At 39.4% G+C, this 24,894-nt stretch overlaps 1 protein-coding gene across 1 annotated transcript; it reads right to left on the bottom strand.

Moving 5' to 3' along the window:
- Positions 1–1,403: 1,403 nt before the first annotated feature.
- LOC115922158 (phthiocerol synthesis polyketide synthase type I PpsD-like) lies at positions 1,404–20,917 on the bottom strand. Its single transcript, XM_030980399.1, has 5 exons — positions 20,174–20,917; positions 12,110–12,564; positions 10,030–11,516; positions 7,934–8,027; positions 1,404–7,503 (listed from the first exon to the last, which is right to left on the bottom strand). Exons 2-5 carry the CDS (start codon positions 12,531–12,533, stop codon positions 1,688–1,690), a joined length of 7,821 nt encoding a protein of 2,606 aa, XP_030836259.1. The 5' UTR covers positions 12,534–12,564; positions 20,174–20,917; the 3' UTR covers positions 1,404–1,687.
- Positions 20,918–24,894: the final 3,977 nt, after the last annotated feature.

Raw genomic sequence — 24,894 nt, 5'->3', positions numbered from 1 at the left:
CATGATTCCTTATCGTATGCTAAATTGGAAGAACATCATCAATAATAAAGTAAACGGATCTCAAATGTAATTGCATTTTCTGTATTCAACTTCTTATATATTCATATCATATCTTATCTTACACACACAAACTTTATCTCAATGTGGAAATAATGTGATATAATTTTCAAATGTGTATCTAATTCTATCACATTGAAAACAATGGTACAGTATATTAACTTAAATTGATTTAATTGACTAATATCAATTCGAAATACCATACCAACTGATTGTGAGTGACGTGAAGCCACAGGCGACCTAACCGCATTAGAAATCATACTATATTTTCCTTTCTTACATGACTGAGTACGCATTCATTTGCTTTGTTTTTGTGAAGAAAGTTTCTTATACAAAATCACATTTCTAAATGCAAATGACGAAAAGGATAACCGAAATTTGAAGAAAAATAAAATCAATGCACGGGACCCTTTACTACACAAATAATCAGTAAACAGACTATATACATATCTTACATGTGAATAAAAGCAAACTGTTGCATTTCTTCAGAGTTTGCTATAAACACAATTTGCACTTGGTTTAATGGTAAGAAAACAAATATTCTAAAGATGTAAACTGCATTTAATCATCAATAACTCCAATTATTTATATAAGTTTTCTATCTATAGTCATTCTTAATTTTGGCAGAACAAAAAAAAAGATTTGAGAACGTGTCAAATCAATTGTTATATATTGTTATTCATATCATTACATTGACATAAAATAGACATTATACACATCTTATTGGGAATTATACCATAAATACTTTACTAAAGTGAACATGAATAACTAATTTATCATTTCCAAAGAGTGCATATTATAACATTTATTTGATATCGTAATACTTTATAAATTGAATCGTATTTTACAGTTTCTTAATGTTATCTCATTGAAGCATTTCTATATGACAATATACACGACATGTTAGCTACTTATATATTTACAATTGAAAGACACAGTGAGAATCTCATGAATACAATAAACGTCAATATCGTTTCATCTGATACATATATATATGAAAATATTCATTGTCATTCATATTACATCAATTTGTTCAAATCTATTTACATTGTATTGCACATTGCCCGGCCGTTTTACGAGCCTCATCAATTAAGATTGAGCGATCGAAAGTTCATTACATTACAAGCGAAATACTTAACATATTAAAATAAGAAAGTAATAGAAGTGATTAAGATATAGAGAGGCTATAGGAGAGAGAGAGAGAGCATGAGGAGGAGAGTGAAAGAAAGAGAGATATAGAGAATGAGGGAGAGAGAGAGAGAGAGAGAGAAGAAAAAGAGAGAGAGAAAGAGAGAGAGAAAGAAAGAGAAATAGAGAGAGAGAGAGAAAGAAAGAGAAATAGAGAGAGAGAGAAAGAAAGAGAAATAGAGAGGATCACAAAGACAACAAGATACACCATTCGTTAAAAACGCGGACTATAACCACATACATGTCAAAATCACTAGAATACTCATTATGTCAGCATCAACAACATCATCTCAAATACAATTACATTAATATCACAAGAAATAGTGCATGTTTTAACACGCAAATCATTGATGAATAATACTATTTGACTCACTTATTCTCTCCTTCATACGAGTGTCCTTATATTTCTTTGATTACTTCAACATTTCGCATGAACTCACATTTAGGAGAAGCTTGTTTTGCGAGGCTTAGGCACCGGCTTATGCTCAGCCTCGCTGGGATCTGGTGGAGCCGATGCGACGGTAGGAGAAGCAGACAAAGGCCTGACATCCGCCACAGGTATAGGTGGCGGGGTGGATGGTGGTTGTTGGTTAGTCTGCATCACTCGCATAGCAATCATAATCTCCTTCAAGAGATGCTTGGAAGCAGAGAGGATGTACATATGCTTGCCAGGGTAAAGGACCTTCCTGAATCGAGATTCTGGTGAGATCTGCTTGCTCCAGTCATCTAGGAGTGAGGGGTTGACGAATGGATCGCTCTTGCCTCCAAAGACGGTCATTTGACAAGGAAGCTTGTCTTTGTGTCTGAAGCGATACTTCTTACAGGTAATGATGGCTGCTTCAATGCTTGGAATGAGACGGGTCATGAGGCGGACGTTGTTCATAACAGACTGATCAAGGAAGCTGAACTTGATTGGCATGGCATCAGGAAGTGGTGTCCTGGTTGAATCCAGGTGGCTGGTCAGGATGCGCTGCATCTTCCTGTAGACATCTCCTGTCACCTCTAGCTCTTCAGGATGTGGGTAAGGCAAGGTTGGTGCATACCAGGCGCTGATGAAGATATGCGCAGGGTATACATTGAAGTTCTTCCATAGATAGTGAGCCAACTCGAATGCGATGAGACCACCGAGACTGTGTCCGAAGAAAGCAAAGCGTCCCTGTAGCAGTCTAGGCATAAGTGCCTCGGCCAGCTTACTAACGATGTCGTTGATATTATGAAGTGGTTTTTCATGCTCACGGCGTTCCCAACCAGGGAGTTGCGTCGTTATCATCTGAATGTCGTACTCAGCCAGATGACTCTTCCACGGCAGGAACATGGTGGGGCCACCACCAACAGATGGGAAACAGATCAACTGTGCTGCCGGCGTATCAAGGTTGTCTTCAATGCGATACCACATTTCACTTCGAATATTCAGTGTCGGAGTGATCTGTGTTGATGCCTCCTCTCCCTCATCGTCGCAGGAAAGAACGCGTTCGTAGATGGTGTCTGTTAGGCTCCCGAGGGTCAAGCTGTCATTGAGGAGTTCCATAGCTGTCAAAGTAACACCAAAGTTCTCATGGATGATGCTACTCAACTCCGTGGACATGTGGGAGTCCAATCCCAAGGACATTGGTGTCGCGTCTTGAGACACATCTCCACTTAGCCCTAAACGTTCGACCAAATGAGTTGACAGTGTTGCAAAGATCACTCCCTTAGCCTCTGTTGGCGTGAGCAACCTAATCCGCATTCTGATGTCAGTGTCAGCCGCCAGGAATGTATCCCGGTTAGGGAAAAGTGACTTGAGGATGGAAAATGTACCACCAGGCTCACTGAAATGATGTGACAGCATGACGCTAAAAGCTCTGGCATATTCACGCCTGTCAACAGCACCTGTAAGGCCAAGCTCTGGATAGTCGGTGGCTAGGATGCAGCCCAGGCCTTTCAGGATCTCTGATGGAGGTAGACTTCCAAGTCCGACGTTCTCCCATCGTTTCACGAATCCTTCACGCGCGGCATGCCCATGAGTGTTGATTACCCCAGGGCAGAGCAGAGTGGCTGGTAGGCCAATCTTCCTTCTCATGCTGCACAATGCGGACAGGAAACTATTGGCAGCGCAGTAACTTCCTTGCCCTTCATTGCCAATCATCTCTACAATCGAAGACATCATCACGAAGTACTTGATTGGGAAACCAAGTTTGGTTGTCAATTGGTGAAGAATCAGTGAGCCGTACGCCTTTGGAATCATGACGTCATTCCAAGCTTCAGTAGTCATATGACGAAGGATTGCATCATTGTAGACTGTGGCGCAGTGGAAGATACCTTCAAGTGGCTGGTCTTCGTTGTCCTTGATGGCCAGGAGTGCCTTCTCTACTTCATGCTCACGCCCCATATCAACCTTCAGATGAGTAATCCTAGCTCCAGAATCACGGAATGATTTGAATTTTAAGATCGTCTCTTCTTCTGGTGTATTACGTGAAATGACGTAGACATGACGAGCTCCACATTGAACCAGCCACTCTACCATAGATAGTCCGAATCCCTTGGAACCTCCTGTCACTAAGAATGATGCCTTTGGATTAGCAGTGAAGTGGATATCATCGAAATTCAAAGTGGCAGGAATACTGTCTTCATCAATGTTGACGGTTATCTCCTCGAGTGATGCATGGGGAGATCGTGCCAACTTAGATATTGGAGCAGTTGGGACCGTGAGAGACTTGAGTGCCTGGAAGCCATTGTGGACGCTGAAAAGATGCAAGAGGCGGGACATTGCATCCTGCATGCGTGCACGCATATCCTCGAACCGACCAAGAGCCATGTCAATAGACAGAAAGTAGATGTTAGGAGGCAAGTTGCTGATCCTAGAATCCCCAGCAACGGCGTCTCTTCCATGGATCTGGACAATGGTTCCGAAAGGCCGCAGTTTCCCAACTAGCCTCTTCAAACTGCTTGTATCGTGAGGAAGCTCTCCAGCAAACAGCAGAACATCCACAGAGAAGTCATTGATGAGAGTATTGAAGTTCTCATTCGAAGTGATAACCACTCTGGAATCACCGAGGATTCCAAGGAGCTTCTCAACGGGTAATATGTTTCCATCATCTGATTCTACATGGATGAACACTGTAGCTCCTTGCTCAAGTGCGAGATGTGTCGTCGCCAGGCCAACTCGATCACTAAGAGATGATAAACAGACAATAACTGTGCCATTCTCTGTGAGTTTCAGTGTATCATGAAAAGCGACGAAGGCTGGGAGGTAATCTCGCACGATGTTGATAGCCTCTATTGGTGTGAGGTTAGCTGGAATGGGGATTAAGTCAGATGTCTTAGCGTGGAGAGATGCAGTGATCTGATTTCCCGTTCGAAATCCAAGGACGTTGGTTCTCATTCTGAACATGACTTGCACCTCTTCACTACAGCTGAGTATCTTTCCGGCATAGAGATAGCCACATCCGACCTTCCTGTCATTTGCATCTACTAGCTGCTGCACGGAGAAAGCCGTTACTTTGATGGCGAGTTCCTTGTCAGATGTCTTGGCTGGCATTTCATGACTCTGCTTGACCGTGAGACGTTTCTGTTTCAAGCTCTCATTCAGATCGACCTGCCAATTTGTAGATAGAGTAGGAGCAGAGAAGCTTGATTGTGGTTGCATGATGATGCGCATCGCATGAGCTTCAAAGGCGAGTTCTTTTGGATCGTCACCAGCTGGAGCTGGTACCTTTCTCCTGAGAGCAACATAGTTTTCCTCATTCGGGGCAGACTTCATGTACTGGTATAACCAATGTGCCGATTCTTCAGGCTCTTGTAGTGACGGGAGATCTACAGTCACTACAGGAAACTCAGGGTCTTCATGCATGAGTGTCAATCCGAATGATCCAGCTGGAGCCATCATGGGGTCTACTACGTCAACATCCATGACCGAGTGTGCACCTCTGGTGATAACCCACAACCTTGGTTTGGGTTTAGTGTCGTGTCGGCTGACTGCTCGGTAGAGGCTGATAGGAGAGAGTGCTGTCATCGTCTGTGATTCTTCAAAGCTCTGCTTACTGATACCTCCGATCGCTCCAAACTGCTTCACATCCAGGGGAGAGAGGAGGATTAGGTCAGTCACCATACCGAGAGAACGCAGTACTCGGCGGAATCTCTCGTCACCGTCAATCAGAATGCGTGGATCTAGGACGCTAACTACACTCTCAACTTCCATCCGACGTTTCAGTTCCATTGATACACCTTGCTTGTCCTTGATGATGATAATTGCACCTGGAGCTTCTGAGCCTATTGCACTGAGTGGTCTGGTTGGTGGAGGTACCTTTTGTGGGACACGCAGGGCACTGTCATCAACCTCTATGTGAAATGGTACCCATTCTCTTCTCCACAACTGAACTCTTTCCTCTGGCTCATTGGAATGTACATTCTCGAACATCATGCTGTCAACTTGTGCGAAAACTCTCTGGTTTGTAGCATCAGCAACGACGGCATTACCATAGGTGATACCATTCGCTTTGGTCATCTTCACATGGAATGCCATTTGAGTGGGGGCCTTGCCCTTCATATGTATCTTACGAACAGAACGTGGTACTTGGAACCAGGTTCGGAAATTTGAGTTCGTTGTTCGTGCTTTCTCTTGCTCCTGGAACATCTGACAGATACCAAAGCCCTGGAAGACACTGTCAAAGAGTGCAGGGTGGAAGTTGTACAGCTTGAATTCTCGCTCGAGTGCCTCTGGCACAGATGCATACAACAGCGCCTCATTGTAGTCATGGCTGAAGTAAGCTGTGTTGACGCACTTGAATGTCTCACCAAGATGGAAACCGCCTCGCCATAGCCTGGCGTAGAATTCTTGTTGATCGGTCTCATAAGGACATTTTCTTCTGATGTCGTCTGTTGCTAGCTTCACGGAGTGGAATCCTTCCTCAATCTGATGAATTGAGTTGCGCACTTTGCCTGGTGCATCAATTGATGACTTACTATGAAGTGTCCAGCTGCGATCTGTTTGGTTGTAGCTACGTAGAGCGAAGAGAGCTTCCCGTGATCTTGTCTCAAGGCTGATTTCTAGGACACCCTCAAGCTCTGAGGCGAACACAAATCTCTCAAACTTCACATCCCTCAGCGTTACAACCTCGGAATCAGGGTAGACTTCTCTTGCTGCAGCAATCATAGTTTCTGTGTGAGCAGCTGCTGGGATGACGATGTTGCCTTGAAGCTTGTGATCTCGAAGCCAGGGCACAGTTGATTTCGAGAACTTGGATCGCCACACTTTTGGAGAATTTTCTCCACTGAAGTGTGAGAGGTGCTGCTGCTTACCCAAGAGTGGATGACAACTGATGGGAAACCTGAACATCTTGTGACTCTTCTGTGTAGTTGCCGAACAGAGGACGCGTTGCCATGGGTAGCTTGGGAGTGACATCACTTTGTAAGGACCCTCCTGGAAGAGATGATGAAGATCGAAGGGGTAGCCCTCAACATGAAGTTTCGCCATTGAGCGAAGGAGGTTCACTCTGTCATCTGCTACCTCTCGGGTATCCGATGGTCTCCTAAGGGAACCTGTTACAAACACGTTGCTGTTGTTCATCACTGATGTTCCCAGAGTGTCCCTTATAGCAGGTGATAGCACAGGATGCGGACTGATCTCTAGAAAGCAATTGTAGCCATCTTGGAGGAGCTTCTCGATTGCCATCTTGAACTGGACGGGTTGTCTGACATTCTTCCACCAGTAGGCAGCGCTGTTGACCTGGTCCCTATCAAGGTACTGGTTGGAAACCGTCGATATCAAAGGCACAACAGGTATCATGTTGAAGTTCTCCCTAGCTGCCGCTGAATCCAAGAACTTGACCTTCTTCAGGAAGTCCTTCCTGATCTCTTCTTGCTGGTAGCTGTGGAATGCGTTGTTAACCTTCAGCGTCACGCACCTTATCCCTTCTCGCCTGAGATTCTCCGAGAAGGCAGCGAGTGATTCCTTGTCACCAGAAAGCACTATCTGACTGGGGCTGTTGATTGCTGCCACGTCGATGACACTGACATACTCGCTGCTTTCTAGTCTGGCTTGGATTTCCTCTGCCGAGTGCAGGATGGCAACCATGCTTCCCATCCCACTTGTTTTCCTGAGCTGTCTCCCTCTGGTGTAGATCAATCGGATAGCATCTTCTAGAGCCAGGAGACCAGCAGCATGGGCTGCCGCTACCTCCCCCACGCTGTGGCCAACGATGGCATCTGGAGTGATGCCTCTGATGCGGTAGAACTCTGCCATACCAATTTGAACGGCGCAGATACATGGCTGGGCGATTTCTGTATAAAAAAAATCACCAAAAATAATATGATAACGATTTAGTATATATAATGAAGTGCTAAACAGATATACATGTATACTCATCATTTATAATTACTGATACATACCGCCTGACATACATACACTGAAAGGATGATTTAATCAACGAGAGAGGAGGGTAGGTTGTGCTTCAAATACTTCCATTCATACAAATAAATGTAAATGTAGCTAAAACTACGTTTGATATATCGAATCCCATATCCATTCAAATACATGGATGTGCATCATTATCAATTACAGAGATTTAGTTATACTTTTTTTGGGAATTATGATTTCACGTTTCATGCACAAAGAAAGTGGAGAGAGAAAAATATGAATACATTTTCACATCAATTTAGAATATGATTATAATCATGTATATAGACCAAGTTTAACAGAGCAATTGATTACCTGTTTGGTTGATTTTCTCTCGATCCACTTCTCTTGTGAGTAGATGTATCAAAGACCACTTAGCTCCACACTTTGTCAAGATCTTATCGATGCGCTGTAAACAAAAATAACAAGTATGAAAAATGAGATGCTACCTTTAATATTTATGCGTGTTTACTTTTCTCATTATATTGTCTCAAAATACAAGTAAATATACGCAGTATGTAAACCGAGCTAAATTAAAGTAGCCAAAATGGAGAGGAATTATCGGCCAGACCATGCAATCAACATGTGTACAGTCAAATTAATATCCAGACCACTGAAGAGAAATAAATATTAGTCTTTATATATAGGCAGATGGTCCGTCTATGTCCCTTTTGCGGCCAACCTCAAATTCTGTAGAACTTTGCAGGAATTATGAATATGTCATGTATGTCCTATCTGTAAAATGTAAACGTTAGCAGTGTCCTCATATTCAAATTATGCAAGGAAACCCGTTTACTTGCTAGACTTCACTGTCAGACACTATTAGGTGACTGACTGGCTTTTTTTCTTCTTTGGTAATAACATACATGAAAAGAGTTGTAAAGGGTACATGAGCATTTGTCTACATCAATAACCCACTTCTTGTGATGGCCAAGATTAAACTGATTGAATCTTTGCGCAGCATAAAACGTATGACCATTCGGTACAATTGTCTGAAAATCAAGACTATTACTTTTGGGCTCTATAGCCCTAAAGTCGATTTGACAACTAATAGTTATTATTTTCCCACTTGAAAACATTTTTAAGCCCCACCTTTTTTGGGAAGTTCTAAATAAGTATTATCTTTCAAATGCAGTTGGAATTTAACTTTTTCATTTTTTAGGCCTGCAAATGGGACATAGTACCTTTAAATACATTTTAAAATGAGAAATCTATATTCAAGAGATAACATTTGTTTTTTCATAGACAGGCAGTCTTTTGATCGAGAGGTCTCTAAGGCAAGTTCGACTGTATAGCTGATATGAAATGCATTCGAATTACCGTTTGAGTAATCATATTTTGCTTTTTAATATAACTTTTTTATCATAAAAACGCAACGAGGAATCAGAAACTCCCTTATCTATCGTCTGAGGTCGATAGAGGTACATTAAATGTGATTAATGTTAAACTGGTCAGACCTTCCTGTGTAAATACCTTCAAGAATTCATCCGACACTAAACAGAAATCTCCTTTAACCCTTTCAACCTCGCGTATTAACCAAGCAAATTACATTACTACACGTTACAGGGAGCATGAAGCCCGTGAAAGGTTAACGTGATTGTGTGATATTAAGTGATGACGGGGGCAGCAGAACGAGCCAGGAACGCTTCCGTTTTAACAGTGATATTTCAGGTGAAGAGAGACGGGAGAGACAAAAATAGATCCAGAAAATCTCAGGAGACTTTGGGAATATGCCAACGTGGCGTACCGGTTGCTACCGGTAAAAACTTGTACTAGAACCTTCCCATGTGTCTTTTTGCAGACATTCGAGATCAAAATAATGAAGAAATACTTAGCGATCCTTACATTATTTTAAATGCAAATTTGTGGAACATGCCTTTATTGAAAGGGATGTGACCCCATTCCCATTCGAAACTCTTGACGGAAATTCCTAGAACACTGTTTAATCTGTCGGTAAATGTGAAAGTCCAAAAACCTACTCTAAAATTTGCTTGTTGGAAAATTTTGAGCTTAAATTTGATCTAACACCTCCACCCTCAATCGAAAGTGGTTTAGGAACCCCTATAAATATGTAGCATATTTGGTCCACGGAAGTAAATGTAAACGTATTTTTAGTAGATTTGTCCATAAATATGAAAATTGATTTCGAATAACTCACTAAAGTAATGATTACAATTTTAATGTAGATCGAGGGAATAGTCTCAAATTTTGGTTTGATTTTCTTGGGAAGGAGCGGACGTGGGAGTGATTTATACATTATTCGATCGTCCCTTTAACATATATTTGGGGGAATTCAGTTACTGTTACAGTTATAAGGTTACAGATTCTTAGCCTATTGATAAACAGGAATATCTTGCACTATACGTTTCAATGTCACATTAGCTTGATAGTGAAACTGATTGAATAAATACCTTGATGATGTTTCTGAAATGGACGTCATCATCCATAAGCTGTCTTGCCATGGCCCACCACTGCGACCCCATCCCAGAGAAAACGAATACCAGTCGATGCACTGACAGGTGTGGTTCCGGGGCTTTTCCTTCGATGACATTGTAGGATACCCTCGGATCTTGGTCTATTTTCAATCGGACCTGTTCTGTAGCATCTCTGGGTGACCTTGCGATAATACCCATTCGAAACTGGTGGTGTGTGGATCGGACAGCTGCTGTGTACAAGGCATTGTTGTAAGCCCTTGTATCGTTCCCGATCACTTCGTTGAGGTAGCTTCCCCATTCCTCCAGATGTTGCTTGAGGGCGTCCTTGCTCGCAGCCGACAAAAACAGAATCGAAGGTTTTCCAGAGTCTCTTTCGTTGGAACCATGCGAGGAGTATGAGCGTTCATTCCGGTTGGTTCCTTGTTGGTATCCTTCGAGAACGATGTGAGCATTAGCTCCACCGAACCCAAATGAACTGCACCCTACAAGCTTCTTAGCAGCCTTTGGCCACCTTGTAAGCTCACCGGGGACTCTAATGTTCAAGCTTTCAAAGTCAACACTCTCATTTCCTGACCTAAAGTGAACCACCTTAGGGATCTGTTCATGATACAAACACAGTGCTGCCTTGATGACACCAGCGATACCAGCAGCGCCCTCTGAATGTCCGAAGTTTGATTTCACAGATCCGAGGTAGAGTGGTGGTTGTTCTACTTTTCGATTTAGTCCCATAGCTTCTCCAATGGCACTCGCTTCCGTTCGGTCGCCGACCTGTGTACCTGTACCATGCGCTTCCACGTATACGACTTCCTCTGGAAGGGTGTTTGCGTTTTTATACGCATTTTCAATGAGCGATACCTGACCATCATAACTTGGTAGGGCAATACCAGGAGTGCGACCATCATTCGCGATAGCTCCACCACGGATCACTCCGTAGATTCTATCACCGTCATCGATTGCGCGTTGAAGAGGTTTGAGAATGACAGCCCCTACACCCTCTCCTCGAGCATATCCATCTGCTGATTTGTCAAAGCTTTTACATTTGCCATCAGGGGCCAGCATCCCCGCCTGGCAAAAGCCGATGCTGGTGATGGGAAGTAACGAGACGTTCACACCACCCGCCACAGCCATCTCACATTGTCCATTCTTTAATGCTTCACAGGCCAGATGGACGGAATACATGGATGACGAGCAGGCTGTGTCTACTGTAAAGCTCGGTCCGCGGAAGTCGAACTCGTATGAAACTCTGTTTGCCGTCATGCACGAGTTGGTTCCCGAATTGGTGTACTGGTTGATGTTGTCGTTTGGCATGCCGATGAGTACACCGTACTCACTAGCTGTCACTCCCATGTAGACACCAGTCTTAGAACCTCTGGCTGAATGGGCTGGGATACCTGCGTCCTGGAGTGACTCCCAGACTACTTCTAACAGCATACGGATTTGAGGGTCCAGGTGATTGGCTTCCTCTGTCAAACGAAGTATATCAAACATTTAAGTTAGTTTCATGTTTTACATACATCTTAACTCTATAAATAAAAACATAACTGTGTATTTTGACTTAAATAATTGAATTTGAAAGTAATTCGGCACACTGTACGTGACACAATAGCATGCCTGTTTTGTTTACAACTTCTAATTACTTATTATAATTAGATCAATTATACAGCGCATCTACTATACGAATATACTCTACTGTGCTGTGATGAAAACAAAACTCCTAATAGTGCTACTTAACAGACACGTAATAAAACAAAAACATTAACAAGATCTTGAAAATAAGTGCGTCTTCAACATACTCGGAAGACAGCAACATATGATGATTTTCTTATGTCTAGTGGTAGATTCTTCCAAAGCTTTGGAGTGGCGCAACTGAAAGCTCAATCTCTAAAAGTTACTTTTATCATGAAGTTTGTTAATAGATCTGAATCTAAAGTGTACCTCAGCAGAATACAATATCGTCTTTATCATCCTAAATACTTTAAATATCCATTAAAAATAACCATGATTTTATAATATGAAGTCATTTTATATCTTGCACAAATATACATAATTGTCTTACCTGGTGATATCCTGAAGAACTGGCGATCAAAGTGTTCTGGATTCTGCGATAGATACCCTGCACACTTATTGTACATCTTCCCTTGTATCTTGCTTCCCGGGAAGAGGAAGAAAGATGAATCGAAGCGATCACTGGGAGGCGGCGTGGTACAGTCCATCCCCTTGGCCAACATCTCCCAGAACTTGCGGACGCCGTTGATGCCGTTGGCGTAGCGGCATCCGATGCCAACGATGGCGACTTTCTTGTCGATGGGCATGGTGGGGTCGTCGATGGAACTCATGATGGCGGCTTTGTGTTTCTTGCCGGTGATTTCCTGTGAGACAGTCTTGGTGAGGCGTGCTCCTCGTGAGAGTGAGAACGCTCCTCGGAGGGTTCCTGATCGGCTTCTGTGGCCGCCTGTAGCGCCCCTCCAACTATCGTCCATAACTCAAGGTGACCAACAAGAGAAGATTAATCTGAATGTTTGGAAAAAGGAAGGAAACAAAAAATGTATGATAATTAATGAAACTATTCAACAACAGTTTGGTTCGGTTTTCCTGGGCAAGGTCTGAAAATCTTGACCCCTACAAAATTTAATGTTATATCTTTAAATATTTTAGGGGAAAATGCAAAATTGTATGTACATAGTGAGCTTCATGTTAACAAATGTTAACAAATCATTCATAATAGTTTGATTAGTTAGTACCGCATAGTGCATGCAGTCATTATTTCCAAAGAAAATTAATGGTGTGATGATAAATGCAACTTTTTGTTACCCCTCCTGAAAAGACGGTCGCTTAATTTTATTAATTTTTGTTGGGGGGGGGGATAGTGGGTCTGGTCGCAAGGTATTATTCGACGAGGTTGCAGTTCGGATGCTGGCTATATGGCTATGGGGTACAGACATGCCTTGAATGTCACACTCAAGCAGTTAACATTCATTTCCGCCGGGACCCATGATATACTGATAGTCCTCATCTGTGCTTTCCCGTGTCTTATGAGATTGATTCATGGCTGCAACCAGGCGCGTACGCAGGGGGGGGGGGGTGTTTGGGGGTTAAACCCCCCCTTTGGTATTTTTATGTGTGTAAACCCCCCTAAAAAATCCCTAAACCACCCCCCCCCCCCCCTTTGGATTTTTTTTTTTTTTTTTTTTTTAATTATTAAAAAAAAAATAATAAAAAAAAATTACCCCCATGGCTGACCTAAGAAAGGTGACCTTACCCCCCCCCCTAACGGAGCAAAATGTCAAATTTTCAAATTTTGAGACCAAAAAAAAAAAAAAAAAGTGTCCGCTTACCCCCCCCCCCCCCCCCCCCCCCCCCCCCCCCCCCCCCCCCCCCCCCCCCACTGAGCGACTTTTCGGCCGGCGCGATTTTCAAATTTCCCTGAGTCGTTGCGAAATTCTGGACCCGATTTTAAAACCCCCCCCCCCCCTTGAAAAAATCCTGCGTACGCCACTGGCTGCAACGTTGTATCCGTGTTATACTTGGGGTCCCCGTGTATGGATTGGGAAGGGGTGTATGTGTGTGCGTGTGTGTGTGGGGGGGGGGGTTAAGGTAAGCATAATTTGATTTTTGTTTTTCTTCTGATTTCATTCAAAATTAGCGCTTAGAGACTTCGGTGGAAAACGCTTTATATAAGCACCATTTTTATTATTATTGCTATTTTTTTTTTTAATCGATCTTTATGTATGACTTGTACACGTATTAAGTTAATTGAGTTAGGCTATGTTATTATAATACAAAAAAAGATTGTATTTTGAATAGCTAGTTGTATTGCTGTTATAGTTAATGAAATTTACGGGAAAAAACCCCAATCCTACATAGCATACATTAATTTGTAGCACATTCAATCACCTATTTTGTTCAAAATTTACAATCATTCGATATTCCTATTTCTACACTGTTGGTCATAATGGTGGAATATTTATTTTTACCCCAGTTTAGGGAAGGATTTTTAAAAATTATTCATTTCTATTAGATCTAGATAATTGCATACATTCTCAGATTTTATTGAATATTAATTTGCGAGTGTCTGTTTTGCCTGACTGCTTAATTATATGTGTGCTACTATGCTAATCAGTTAAGGGACCTACGTCCTTAAGTCATAATTGACAATAATGAGGATTAATGACTCAAAAAAGGGCACTAATAAAGCTGATCAGAACGATTTTTATCCTGGGGCCTCACAGTAACGAGGCCATTGCTTAGCCCCTGAATCATGACTGTACACAGTGTTTGCTAGGGTACGCGGCCCCTTCCACAAATCCCCCAAAACGAAGAAAATGCAATAAATTGTCAAAAATTCATTGCATTTTCCCCCGGCCCCCTACAGGAAAAATTCCTCTGTGTGGCCATGCCTTGAACCATACTGCATGGCCCTACAGAGGATTTTTTTTCCTGTTGGGGGCCGGGGGAAAATGCAATGAATTTTTGACAATTTATTGCATTTTCTTCGTTTTGGGGGATTTGTGGAAGGGGCCGCGTACCCTAGCAAACACTGCGTACAGTCATGATTCAGGGGCTAAGCAATGGCCTCGTTACTGTGAAGCCCAAGGATAAAAATCGTGTCGATCAGCTTTATATTAGTGCCCTTTTGTGAGGCATTAATCCTCATTACTGTCAATTATGACTTAAGGACGTAGGTCCCTTAACTGATTAGCATAGTAGCACACATATGATTAAGTAGTCAGGCAAAACAAACACTCGCAAATTAATATTCAATAAAAACTGAGAATGTATGCCGTTATCTAGATCTATTAGAAATAAATAATGTTTAAAAATCCTTCCCTAAACTGGGGTAAAAATAAATATTCCACCATTATGACCAACAGTGTAGTTTTTAATGATTTTTTCCTCATTTTCTACCGATTACTTTTACTGTTCCCGCAAATATTTGCATTTTAATCTTAGGGGTGAATAGATAAAGCTAGCTTCTCCAAAAGATCCATTATTATACTGAGAAGATCTTTCACTTCAGCATTGCTGTGTTTTTTTTCAAGGAGAGCGAGAAAAAAGAAAGTTATGTATACAACTTTGAGAGTACACGGAAACTTTTGTTCTGACCACGCCCAATACCAATTTTCCTGGATGATAGTTTAGATAAGGTGCCTATTTCAATTTATGGTAACGTTCATGATCACTAGTGAAATAAAGGACATACCTTCCGCTTTATTCTTGATAGGCCTTTTTTTTCTTTCCTTTTTATTTATTGATTATTATCATTATTATTATAATTATTATTACTATTGTTATTATCATATTTTTTGGTTACAGTTTTTACTATTTTACTCTCCTGCGCTTTACATCCTGCATGACAGTTCTCAGCGTTGTGTTATCATATTTCAACAGCATTGGATCTTTAATTCAAATGCAGGAAACTACTTATAATAATTGCGTAATATCAGGATGACTGTTTTCTTAGGGCCAATTAATATCGGACGTGGAGTATAATATGTCATATGGCTATATAGGTTTAAATTATTTGAGAATGTTGAAGCTTTAAATTGGTTAAATTCTATCTAGTATTGTAATCGTACAGTAGAATCAAGGTTCAAATGATACTAGTATAGATTGGAATAAAATGTATAAACACACATTAACATTATACGGCAAGGCTTTTTTTTTTTAAAGAAGTCACAATGAACCAATAATATTTATGGCAATTGTTATTAATAGCGTTATTGTTGAATGTTGATGTCCGTTGACGCCCTTAAAGCTTACAACCCCCTCCTGTTTTTCCACTCTCTCTCTCTCTCTCTCTCTCTCTCTCTCTCCCCCCACAGCCGATGATTGTGAGCTGTTCATCTGCATTAGTCTCCTTATCAATTAGAGAAATGAATCATTATCATCCAACTGGGATGGTATGTTGTTAAAGTACACGGCACCCCACTTTTTAGAGACACAAAGCCAACGAAGGAAAACAAAATACTTTCGGAGTTCATTTTTAGCACTGACAATGTTATTGTACTGTCACGGTTTTTCGATTTTAATTAATGATAATTCAGAACTTTGATGTTATCTGTTTGACATTCATTTCAAGCATTATAGCTGTGGTGTTAGCTTTATTAGAATGCCACAGGCGAGGTAAAAGAATTTGACCTTTATAGGGTTAAGATATTGGCAGAGAAAGAACTTGTACCCCCTCCTCTGACGAAGTTTGACATACCGGTTTCCGGTCTGGTCTTTATACTGCAGGAAACTTGTCGAAAGGTCATGAACCCGTTTCATTGTATGTGTACAAAATCCGTAGTTATAGAGGTCTGCTCTATTTGATATGAATGTGAAATTGGATTAAGATAAAGAATGTCCAAAAGACTTAAATCTATGATTTTTTTAATCATACAATTATTATAGGAATAATCGTATCTGGGGCTTCTTGGACAAGCAAAACTGAAATAATTACATATTATTGTAAACAATGACCATGTAATTCTCACTTTATCGTATAGGGAAGGTGCGTAGGTAATACTGTAATACGGGCATAACGGTTCGAAGATTACCGTCTCCTCCAATAGAAAGAATTTCAAGTTTAATTCAAAAGCTTTATAAAAAAATCTGTAGCTGAACTAGTCATAATTTAGATTGAAATTGTATCGGTTCCTGTACTTATTTCATTCAATTTAGGTTTTTACCCACTTGTTGCAAACCTGCTTAAAAAACCCACAGTCATAACACCGATATGAATGACGGCTGGTAATTAGTTCTTAAATCGCCTAAAAATCATTCCTTCCTCCGAGTCATTCATTGGAAACAAAGAACAGGAAAATCGAGTCTAATGCAAACTGGAAGTGGAGTATTTCGACAACCAGAGCTTGCCTATATGGGCTTTCTTTCTGCCTTTTTCATCAATAACCAGACGGTAGTTTATAATTAGGACTGTCAATTGTTGTTTGGGTGTGACAGCGGGATACTCATTAAATGTGACAATTCCTGTCTTCAGGATTTGAGGTAAAGTTTAGATTTGGTGTGATTATGTTTTCTTTAAATACGTGTAGGTCTAAATCAAGCTTTCTTTAGCAAACGAGTCAATACAGTATCTATCATGAATTATAATCCTAACGTAATATGATCTCTGAATGGATAAAACAAGCAGAAGAAGCATGTAAGAATAAGGTGTTGTTGTTGCTAAATGATAGTAAAAAGAGAAAGATGCAATGAAATAAAAAATTAATGAATATAGAATATAATAGATAAGAAAGCATCGAAGGAAGGCGGAAATCAGAACAAAGCACTTAATTTCCATCCTTATTTATTGTACCGGAAAGAAATCAAGTAGAAATCATGGAATTAAAATGCCGGAAATATCGACAATAGTAAATAAAACAAGGTGAGCGTAATTGGAATTCGAAACTCATGTTAACACTACTATAATAGTATTCAGTTTGATTCTTTATTTGTAAACCATCCCAATTATTCGCCTTAATGAAATGTCAATCTACATCCAGAGGATAGGTTTCATTTATAATATGAAACGCACTGACTGCTATACATAGTAGTGGTTCGAGAATAACCCCAAGCCACCATTCTATTTTAAGGTCACCAATTTAGCATCCATGGACATATTTAATCTGTTTTATGAAGAAATTCCTGTCATATTTCGGCATCATCTTCATCATCATTCGGTCTAAGATGGGTTCTTCCTTCCACTCGAGTTAAAAGCTTCCTTACATTAACTCTATTCAGAACCCCCTAAGACCCCCATAAGTTCAATGTAAAAAGAAGGGGTACGAATATATATTTCCTTCTAAAAGTTGACATAAATATGACGAGGGGCGCCTAGGAAATGAATGTTGTACTAAAAATATATACATAATTCAAATACTAGCAGGAGGAAAAAATTCATACAATATATATCTACTTGATTTGATTGGGTTTGACCTGTATTGCAATGGAGGAGGGTGTCCCCCTGGACCCCCACATGGCTACGCCATCGAGACTAGACAGGCGAGTCGGAAGGGCAGATTAGAGGTTTAAATCGAGGGTTTCTGCCCCCACGCACGTTTTACCTAACCAATAAAGACATCAGCACACTCTTCTATACAGACAAGGAATAGTAAAACTTCTCCATGTAGGCCTATTCCCATTTGTGTAACTTTGAAGGAAAAAATGGACACTATTTCTGGTTAATGGCATATCTAAAATTGTGGATACTCCTCCCATTTGAGATTAGAATACTATTTCTGGACAGCCCTACGTGCTGTAGACTCATAAGTGTTTTCTGGGGGGGGGGGGGGAGGTGCGTACGCGGGCTTTATGTTCAATATACTGGATACTCCACTGCTGGTTTCAGAATTGTAATTTGATGCAGCTTTGATCATCTATTTCCATGACAAGCAATTCAAATTTATATAATTCTGTATACAATTATAAGGACAAAAAAAAAGAGATAGTCGTAGTGACCCCCCCCCCCATGAATAGTTTTAATATGCGCCCTAAACTTGAAACAGAAGTAGCGATCGAGGGAACGATATGTGGACATGATGTTTAACTGAAACGAGTGATGAGTCTGACGAATTTTTAATCCTCATCATAATATATCCGGCCATTTGGTTTAGATTAATGTTTAGGAGGTCCAATATGTGAAGTCATTGAAATCATTCACTTCAGTTTCCTTCTATAATGACTAGTGCCAGAAATTCATTTCCCATCTGTGTTACTGATATAATAGAACATAATTGATGATCAGAGTATTCTTTTTAAAACAACGTTTGAGGGAGTAATCGAAGCAGAATTTTTTCTGATCAATATATTTCCAGATAATTTTGATGCTATAATGTTGATAATCTCGCTGTAATTACATTTTCATTTGAAGCAAAATTTCTATTACTCTCAGAAATGTCATTGGTTTGAAAGTAAAAGTACATTTCCAGGTTAATTGACTGGCATTATTACTCACCCCCGAATAATACATATTGATCTGTATTAAACTCTAAAACTCTAAGGGCGCTTGACTTTTTTTTTTTTTTTGGGGGGGGGGGAGGAGCTACAACACATAAAGTTTATGACTTGCATAATTATTGTCTGGCTTGTTTGATAATGTACGTGTACATGTATGCGTGAAAGAAAGGATGACGTCATTTTAATCTGATCTTTCATTGGACAGATAGATTCTGTCTGGCATTCTGAGTGTAACATTATTCCGACCATCTTCACGTTATAGCTCTAAAAGACGTATCATTATAATGTAGTCATGAGTGGACTCTATTATGTGAATGCAGAGATGAATGGCGCTTTTTCAGTGAAATGGCAAATACCGAAGAAAAAGATGGAGGAAATGAAAACGAGCCCCACATTAAAAAAAAAAATCGTCAGTCCATGCAGAATTAAGATGCGCTACATTAATTTAAATAAAACCTTTATTTATACCTGAATAAATTAGTCAAGGTCTGCAAAATATTTTAGTATTTATAAAATAGATGTCAAGAAAATGATGTTTATCAGAAGCGTAAAACAAATAAATAACATGACTAAATAAAAAATAAAAATGCGACCATTCGGATATCCTAATTTCAGAAGTTTAAAGCATGTTGTTGCTTTTATAATACATCCATGGTTGAAGTAAGAACTTCCGTAATGGTTTCAATGATGTGCACAGGGGCCTATACCCTTGAAAGTTAAAAGCTTTAACAACAGGTGTCATCCAGACATAGGGAGCCTATATGATTACGTCATACCAGTACGAGCAAAAACAACGAGCAGATACTGCTCTCATACTTCAGGAAATCGATAATTACCTTTAATAACTTCTCTTTCTCCATTAAAACAAATTGCCCTTCGCAAATCCGTTGCTTATCCGTTGCTTATTAAACTGTATAATTTTCAGAAATACAGTCATATGTGACTTCTTATGATAACAAACTAAAGACTCTCTGTTCCCCGATAAAGAAAGTGGAAAATATCACGATAGGGGAGGGGGAGGGGGAGGGGGAGGGAGAGGGGGGAATTTTTGGCAATTAATAATGAATAAATGATAAAAAGGTAGAATCAGAATGAGGTTTGGATGAAAGGCTGAATATGAGAAAAAGAGGGAAAAAAATTATAACAAACAACAATAACTAGCATTGTAAAAACAAAAACTTACCGTTTCTTGACAACTTCATTCTTGTGCGTGGAGTTTCCTTTTCTACCGGAATAAATGGTTGAGCGTTAGCGATCCTCCAACTTCAACCAAGTGTAAATGGCTACCCTAGGAGTTATCCTGACGTCATGGATCCAAATGTTTAGTTGGCAAAATACAACCTCCGAAGTTCTCCAAGAAAATTCAATAGATTCTCTTCAGATTTCTGAAAAATGATGATTCGACTCTTTCCCGAAATAAAAATTCGCAAATGTGGGATACACTTTTTTTTCTTCTTCAAGCTGATAAAGAGATGAGAAAATGGCGACCCTCCTATGCTCCGCAAGCATGTGCGTGTTTCCGCAGTTAGTTCAAGCTTTACAATGTCCGATGTATGCACGTCTACTCCACTAAGTAACCTTTTGCAGAATGAACCTCTAAACCCCCTCCTCGTCTTTTTAAAGCACACCTTTCCAGACGAAAAAAACTTCCAGCGAACCAAAAGCGTCCATCCAGATCGGTTCAAGAATATACCCTCGCTAAATAAGAGCGTCCGACGGGAGGGGTTTATATACCAAGCCCCCTCGACAACTCGTTAATTAAATCTCGTGAGTTGAGAAGGACTGCTGTACACGTTCCCCCGTCGTGGTTCAAGCTTTAACAACCCCAAAGCTGAATAGTTTGAAAGAAGGGGAGGGGGTTCTATTTCTCTATAGGAGTTGTCGGCTCTCTAATGCGCAAAGACTTATATACGCTGTATCGGTGCATGGCTAGACCTCAAGCCAGAAACTGACAACGAGTTTGCCTTGCCTGCTAATCTAACTTCCCAGATGAGTCATCAAAAGTTTTGCACAGTGTTTCCCTTTTCGTTCTAGGTCTCCCTCTCCCTCAAATCCTACAGTTTCAACACAGTATCTGTGCATCCCTTGGAACTGCCCTATACCCGTTTGCGAACTCTAATCAAAACCCGAAGGGAATGTTACCCTGTATAAATACAAAGAAACGTACAATCTATGACTTGCAGAAACATCAGTTTAGTTGAAAAAATGATGCCATTCCCCAAACACCTGACCATGACAATGGAGAGTGAATTCTAAAACAAAACTATGCAAAATACTCTGGAAATTGTCTAATCAAGAAGACAATGAAGGGCATACATGGATCATACATGTCATTACACATGTAACAAATCGGAAGTGTTCCATTAACTCAAAAAGAAAGAATGGCTGTTACATTGCTTTTCATCTTCGTACAAGACAAACAATTCGTATTATCGTATATTTATTTATATATTGGTCTATAAGAACTGACTAGCAGCACGAGCTGAAGGGATCAGTTTAAAATAAGAATAATACAATGTATTAAATGTAATATACAATAATATTATAAACATAGAATGTTAAAAAGAAAATATAGCATAAAAAACAGATTAAACAACGAATCATATCTTGATTTTCTCAACCTTAATAAACTTCTGATTTAAATGTAATAGCACCAGGGCGTCGCGGTGTAGGACTACACCACTTGTATTTGTCTACCTGCTTCTTCCCCGACGAGGCTGATTTTTTTTTTAAAATCCCTCCCATCGGCAAAACCCCTAACATCCCTGATGATAACTTATCCAAATGTTGTTATCTAATTTGATGAAGATAGATGCGTTATCAATGCAACTAAACAACTGTTCATGAGTGTTATATCAAAATAACTGGAGATGGATGAAGGAAGACCTTTTTATTTGGACAATGCGGCCAGAGAAAAGGGCAACCGAATTGCAAAAGCCGAAAAAAATTGAATCCATTTAGCATTACAATATTAAATGTGTGTGGGGATTATTTTTATTCACTTCTCCAAAAGTCGTCTGTCCTTTACTCATTTCAATTAAAGGCATTGCTTGATATAGTCATAGTTGATTGCAAACTATCACGTGCGATTAGAATTGCAACCGATGTGATTAATCATAACCATATGTTCGAGCATTTATGCAATTGAATGAGGCACTTGATTCTGCAATTAGAAAATTGTCTGTTTCCTTTTTTATCTGATACCCCAGGCATGTGTGGCATTTTATAGAGTTATCATCATGCGGAATATCGCGATATGAAGTCATGCTTAAAGATAAACTTGAGTTCTGGTAAACAAAAAAAAAAAAATTCTCACAGAATCTAACGAAACTTACATTGAATGTTCAAGATTACAAATAAATGTCATGTGACAAACAATTTTGGAAGAAAAATGTATACTGGCTGAGTAATGAGCATAGAAAGATAAGGAAATCAAGGTAGTACTATAGCCCCGACACCAGTGATTGTTACTTTACCAAGACTGGACCAAATTTATGATGATTTTGATGACCCCAGAACCTTGCAGTACACACCAATACTTACATGCTATATGATCAACTTTTTCTGATCCATTCTACACCTTCTCTTTCACAATGCAATCGCATTACCAGAACTCACCTTTATCTTTAAATGCAAGAAACAAAATCAAAGCAGTGGAGGGGAAAAGAAAGAAAGAGAGAACCCCCACAAAACAAACAAACAGACAAACATTATTATACTGGCATGTATTTTTTCCTGGAAATATTTTAGATAAGGGGCATGTGCACAGGTTCCAAATTCAAATTCTAGTAATGTTCATGCATCATTAATGAATTGAGGGGCACGCCATCCCCCTTTTTCTTGATATATTTACTTTCTTTCCCTTGTTTCTAACGTGTTAGCGTGTCTAAGGATTTGGAAACATTGTTCAGATGAGAGAAAATGGTGGTAAGGTATTGACTTCAATGCTAGATTATTAATGATAAATTCTCCCAACTGTATTATTATAATATTTAATAAAATTTTAGGTGAATGTCAATTTTCACAAAGAAATGAATTGGCTCTATATACAATTCCAAATATTAAAGTGTTAAAGATTTTTAAAAGCCTGTTCTGTTATGAAACAACGGTTGGGAAATTCAAGAATCGGTTGGACATTGACGTCTTCAAAGAAAACCATAAATATGCATGTTAGAGGCTTAGTACAGTATAAGGAATATCATAAGTGACTTTTTTAAAATTTAATCATGTCCCTGGTCAGGGTGAGCCTTAACTGACTATAGAGTGAGGCATTGTCTTTGTGTTGTACTGTTTTGTGTTGTGTTGTCCTGTGTTATACCGTGTTCTGTATACATCCATTTACTTTATTTATATGATATTATTGTCAATATGTTATGTCGTTGAATTTTATTTTCAATTAAAAAAAAATCAACCTTAAACAAATGTTACCTGTTCACTTTAAAACCAAACGTTGTCAAAAATATAAAAAAAAAACTATGATCGTCATCATGCTAGGAGCAAAATGTAAGAGTTTTAGAATTAAGGGCATATCTTTGATGTAACAAGTGCATCTTTGCAGGTCTTATGTCATGGACAAGACACATGGAAATTATTTATTAGCAGCAGCTCCTATTTACACCTCTCCATGTTTACAAGCCAAGCTTGGCTATTTGTTTCGTTTACTACGAACTCCAATGTCGGGGTATCGCTAATGAGTTGATTCCCGGAACAGGGAGGGGTCGTAGGCAAATTAGACATGATATATTGTTCAGGAAATATGAATGAACACAAACAACAATGCCCTCATCAATTTCAATTTCTCTTTCTCCTTGATCATGCTAACTACTTTGGAGCATTGAGTTGCAGGGGTTCGTTAATTAGTTAGAACCCCCTATCCCTTGTTATATTCAAGACCCCGTACACAAGACATGTTGGTCGAACTTATATTATAATACGGGCGTAAACAAAATGTTTACCTGGTAGATAGCGGATCGCGACATTTCTTCCTAAACCATATTCTTGTAGTTGTTCTTTATGGGGTTGTTATGATTTTGTTCTGTTTAATTTTGCCTTTTTTACCATTTTTTTCCTTCGTTTTTTTAATTTTTAATTTTTAATTTTTTTTCCTCATTTTTTCCCATTAAAAAAAAAAAAAAAAAATTTGTTGGGGGGGGGGGGGTCTCACCAAAATATCGACAAATCACATGTCCCCGTCATATTGAAATAATATAAATTTCATTAAAATTGATTTAGTCAATATACGATTTTATTCCATTTAAATAATATTATGTTGAAATGAAGGCTTTATTGAAATAAAATCCTAATATAAGTTTATAAATTCTGTATTTGAAATATATCACTTACACTTCATATTCATAATGGGCAAACTTAGCTTCGAGATCGATCGGGTTTTGACCCCCTCCAATGAATTTTCTTTATGATATCAACAGTTTCCGAGGTTTGAAAACAGAAGTCATGTTCCCTTCAATACCTAGAATATTATAAATAGAACATAATCAAGTTGCGCGGCAGTTGTGTTTAGGTTTGTCCATTGATATTTAAACTATACAGTGTGTATCAAAAAAAGTATACCCAACTTTGAAAGCTCATCATGATCAAAGTATAACCTCTTGGAGTTTGAATTTGATTTCATAGTAAAGAGTAAAGATGCTGTCGAATAAAACATTGTTGATTATAAATCACCGTAGATTGTTCTTATATACATTTGTCATCACCCTGCACCTTCAAATTATACAAGAAGGGGAATCGATCTCAATATGTGGAAGGTCTATTTTCCTTTGCCTAATTATTTGAATTAAAGCTGATATGCGTCCATATATTTCCAGTTCTCATTTAGCATTAGAGAATGGATTGATCATCAAGCATAAATTAAAATTTTCCTGAATCTAATACTTGCTTAAAAAG

The sequence above is a fragment of the Strongylocentrotus purpuratus genome, unplaced genomic scaffold, assembly GCF_000002235.5.
Source record: "Strongylocentrotus purpuratus isolate Spur 01 unplaced genomic scaffold, Spur_5.0 spur5_scaffold_11, whole genome shotgun sequence".
In the NCBI taxonomy this organism is placed as follows: Eukaryota; Metazoa; Echinodermata; class Echinoidea; order Camarodonta; family Strongylocentrotidae; genus Strongylocentrotus; species Strongylocentrotus purpuratus.
This window is presented reverse-complemented; position numbering and strand designations above follow the sequence as displayed.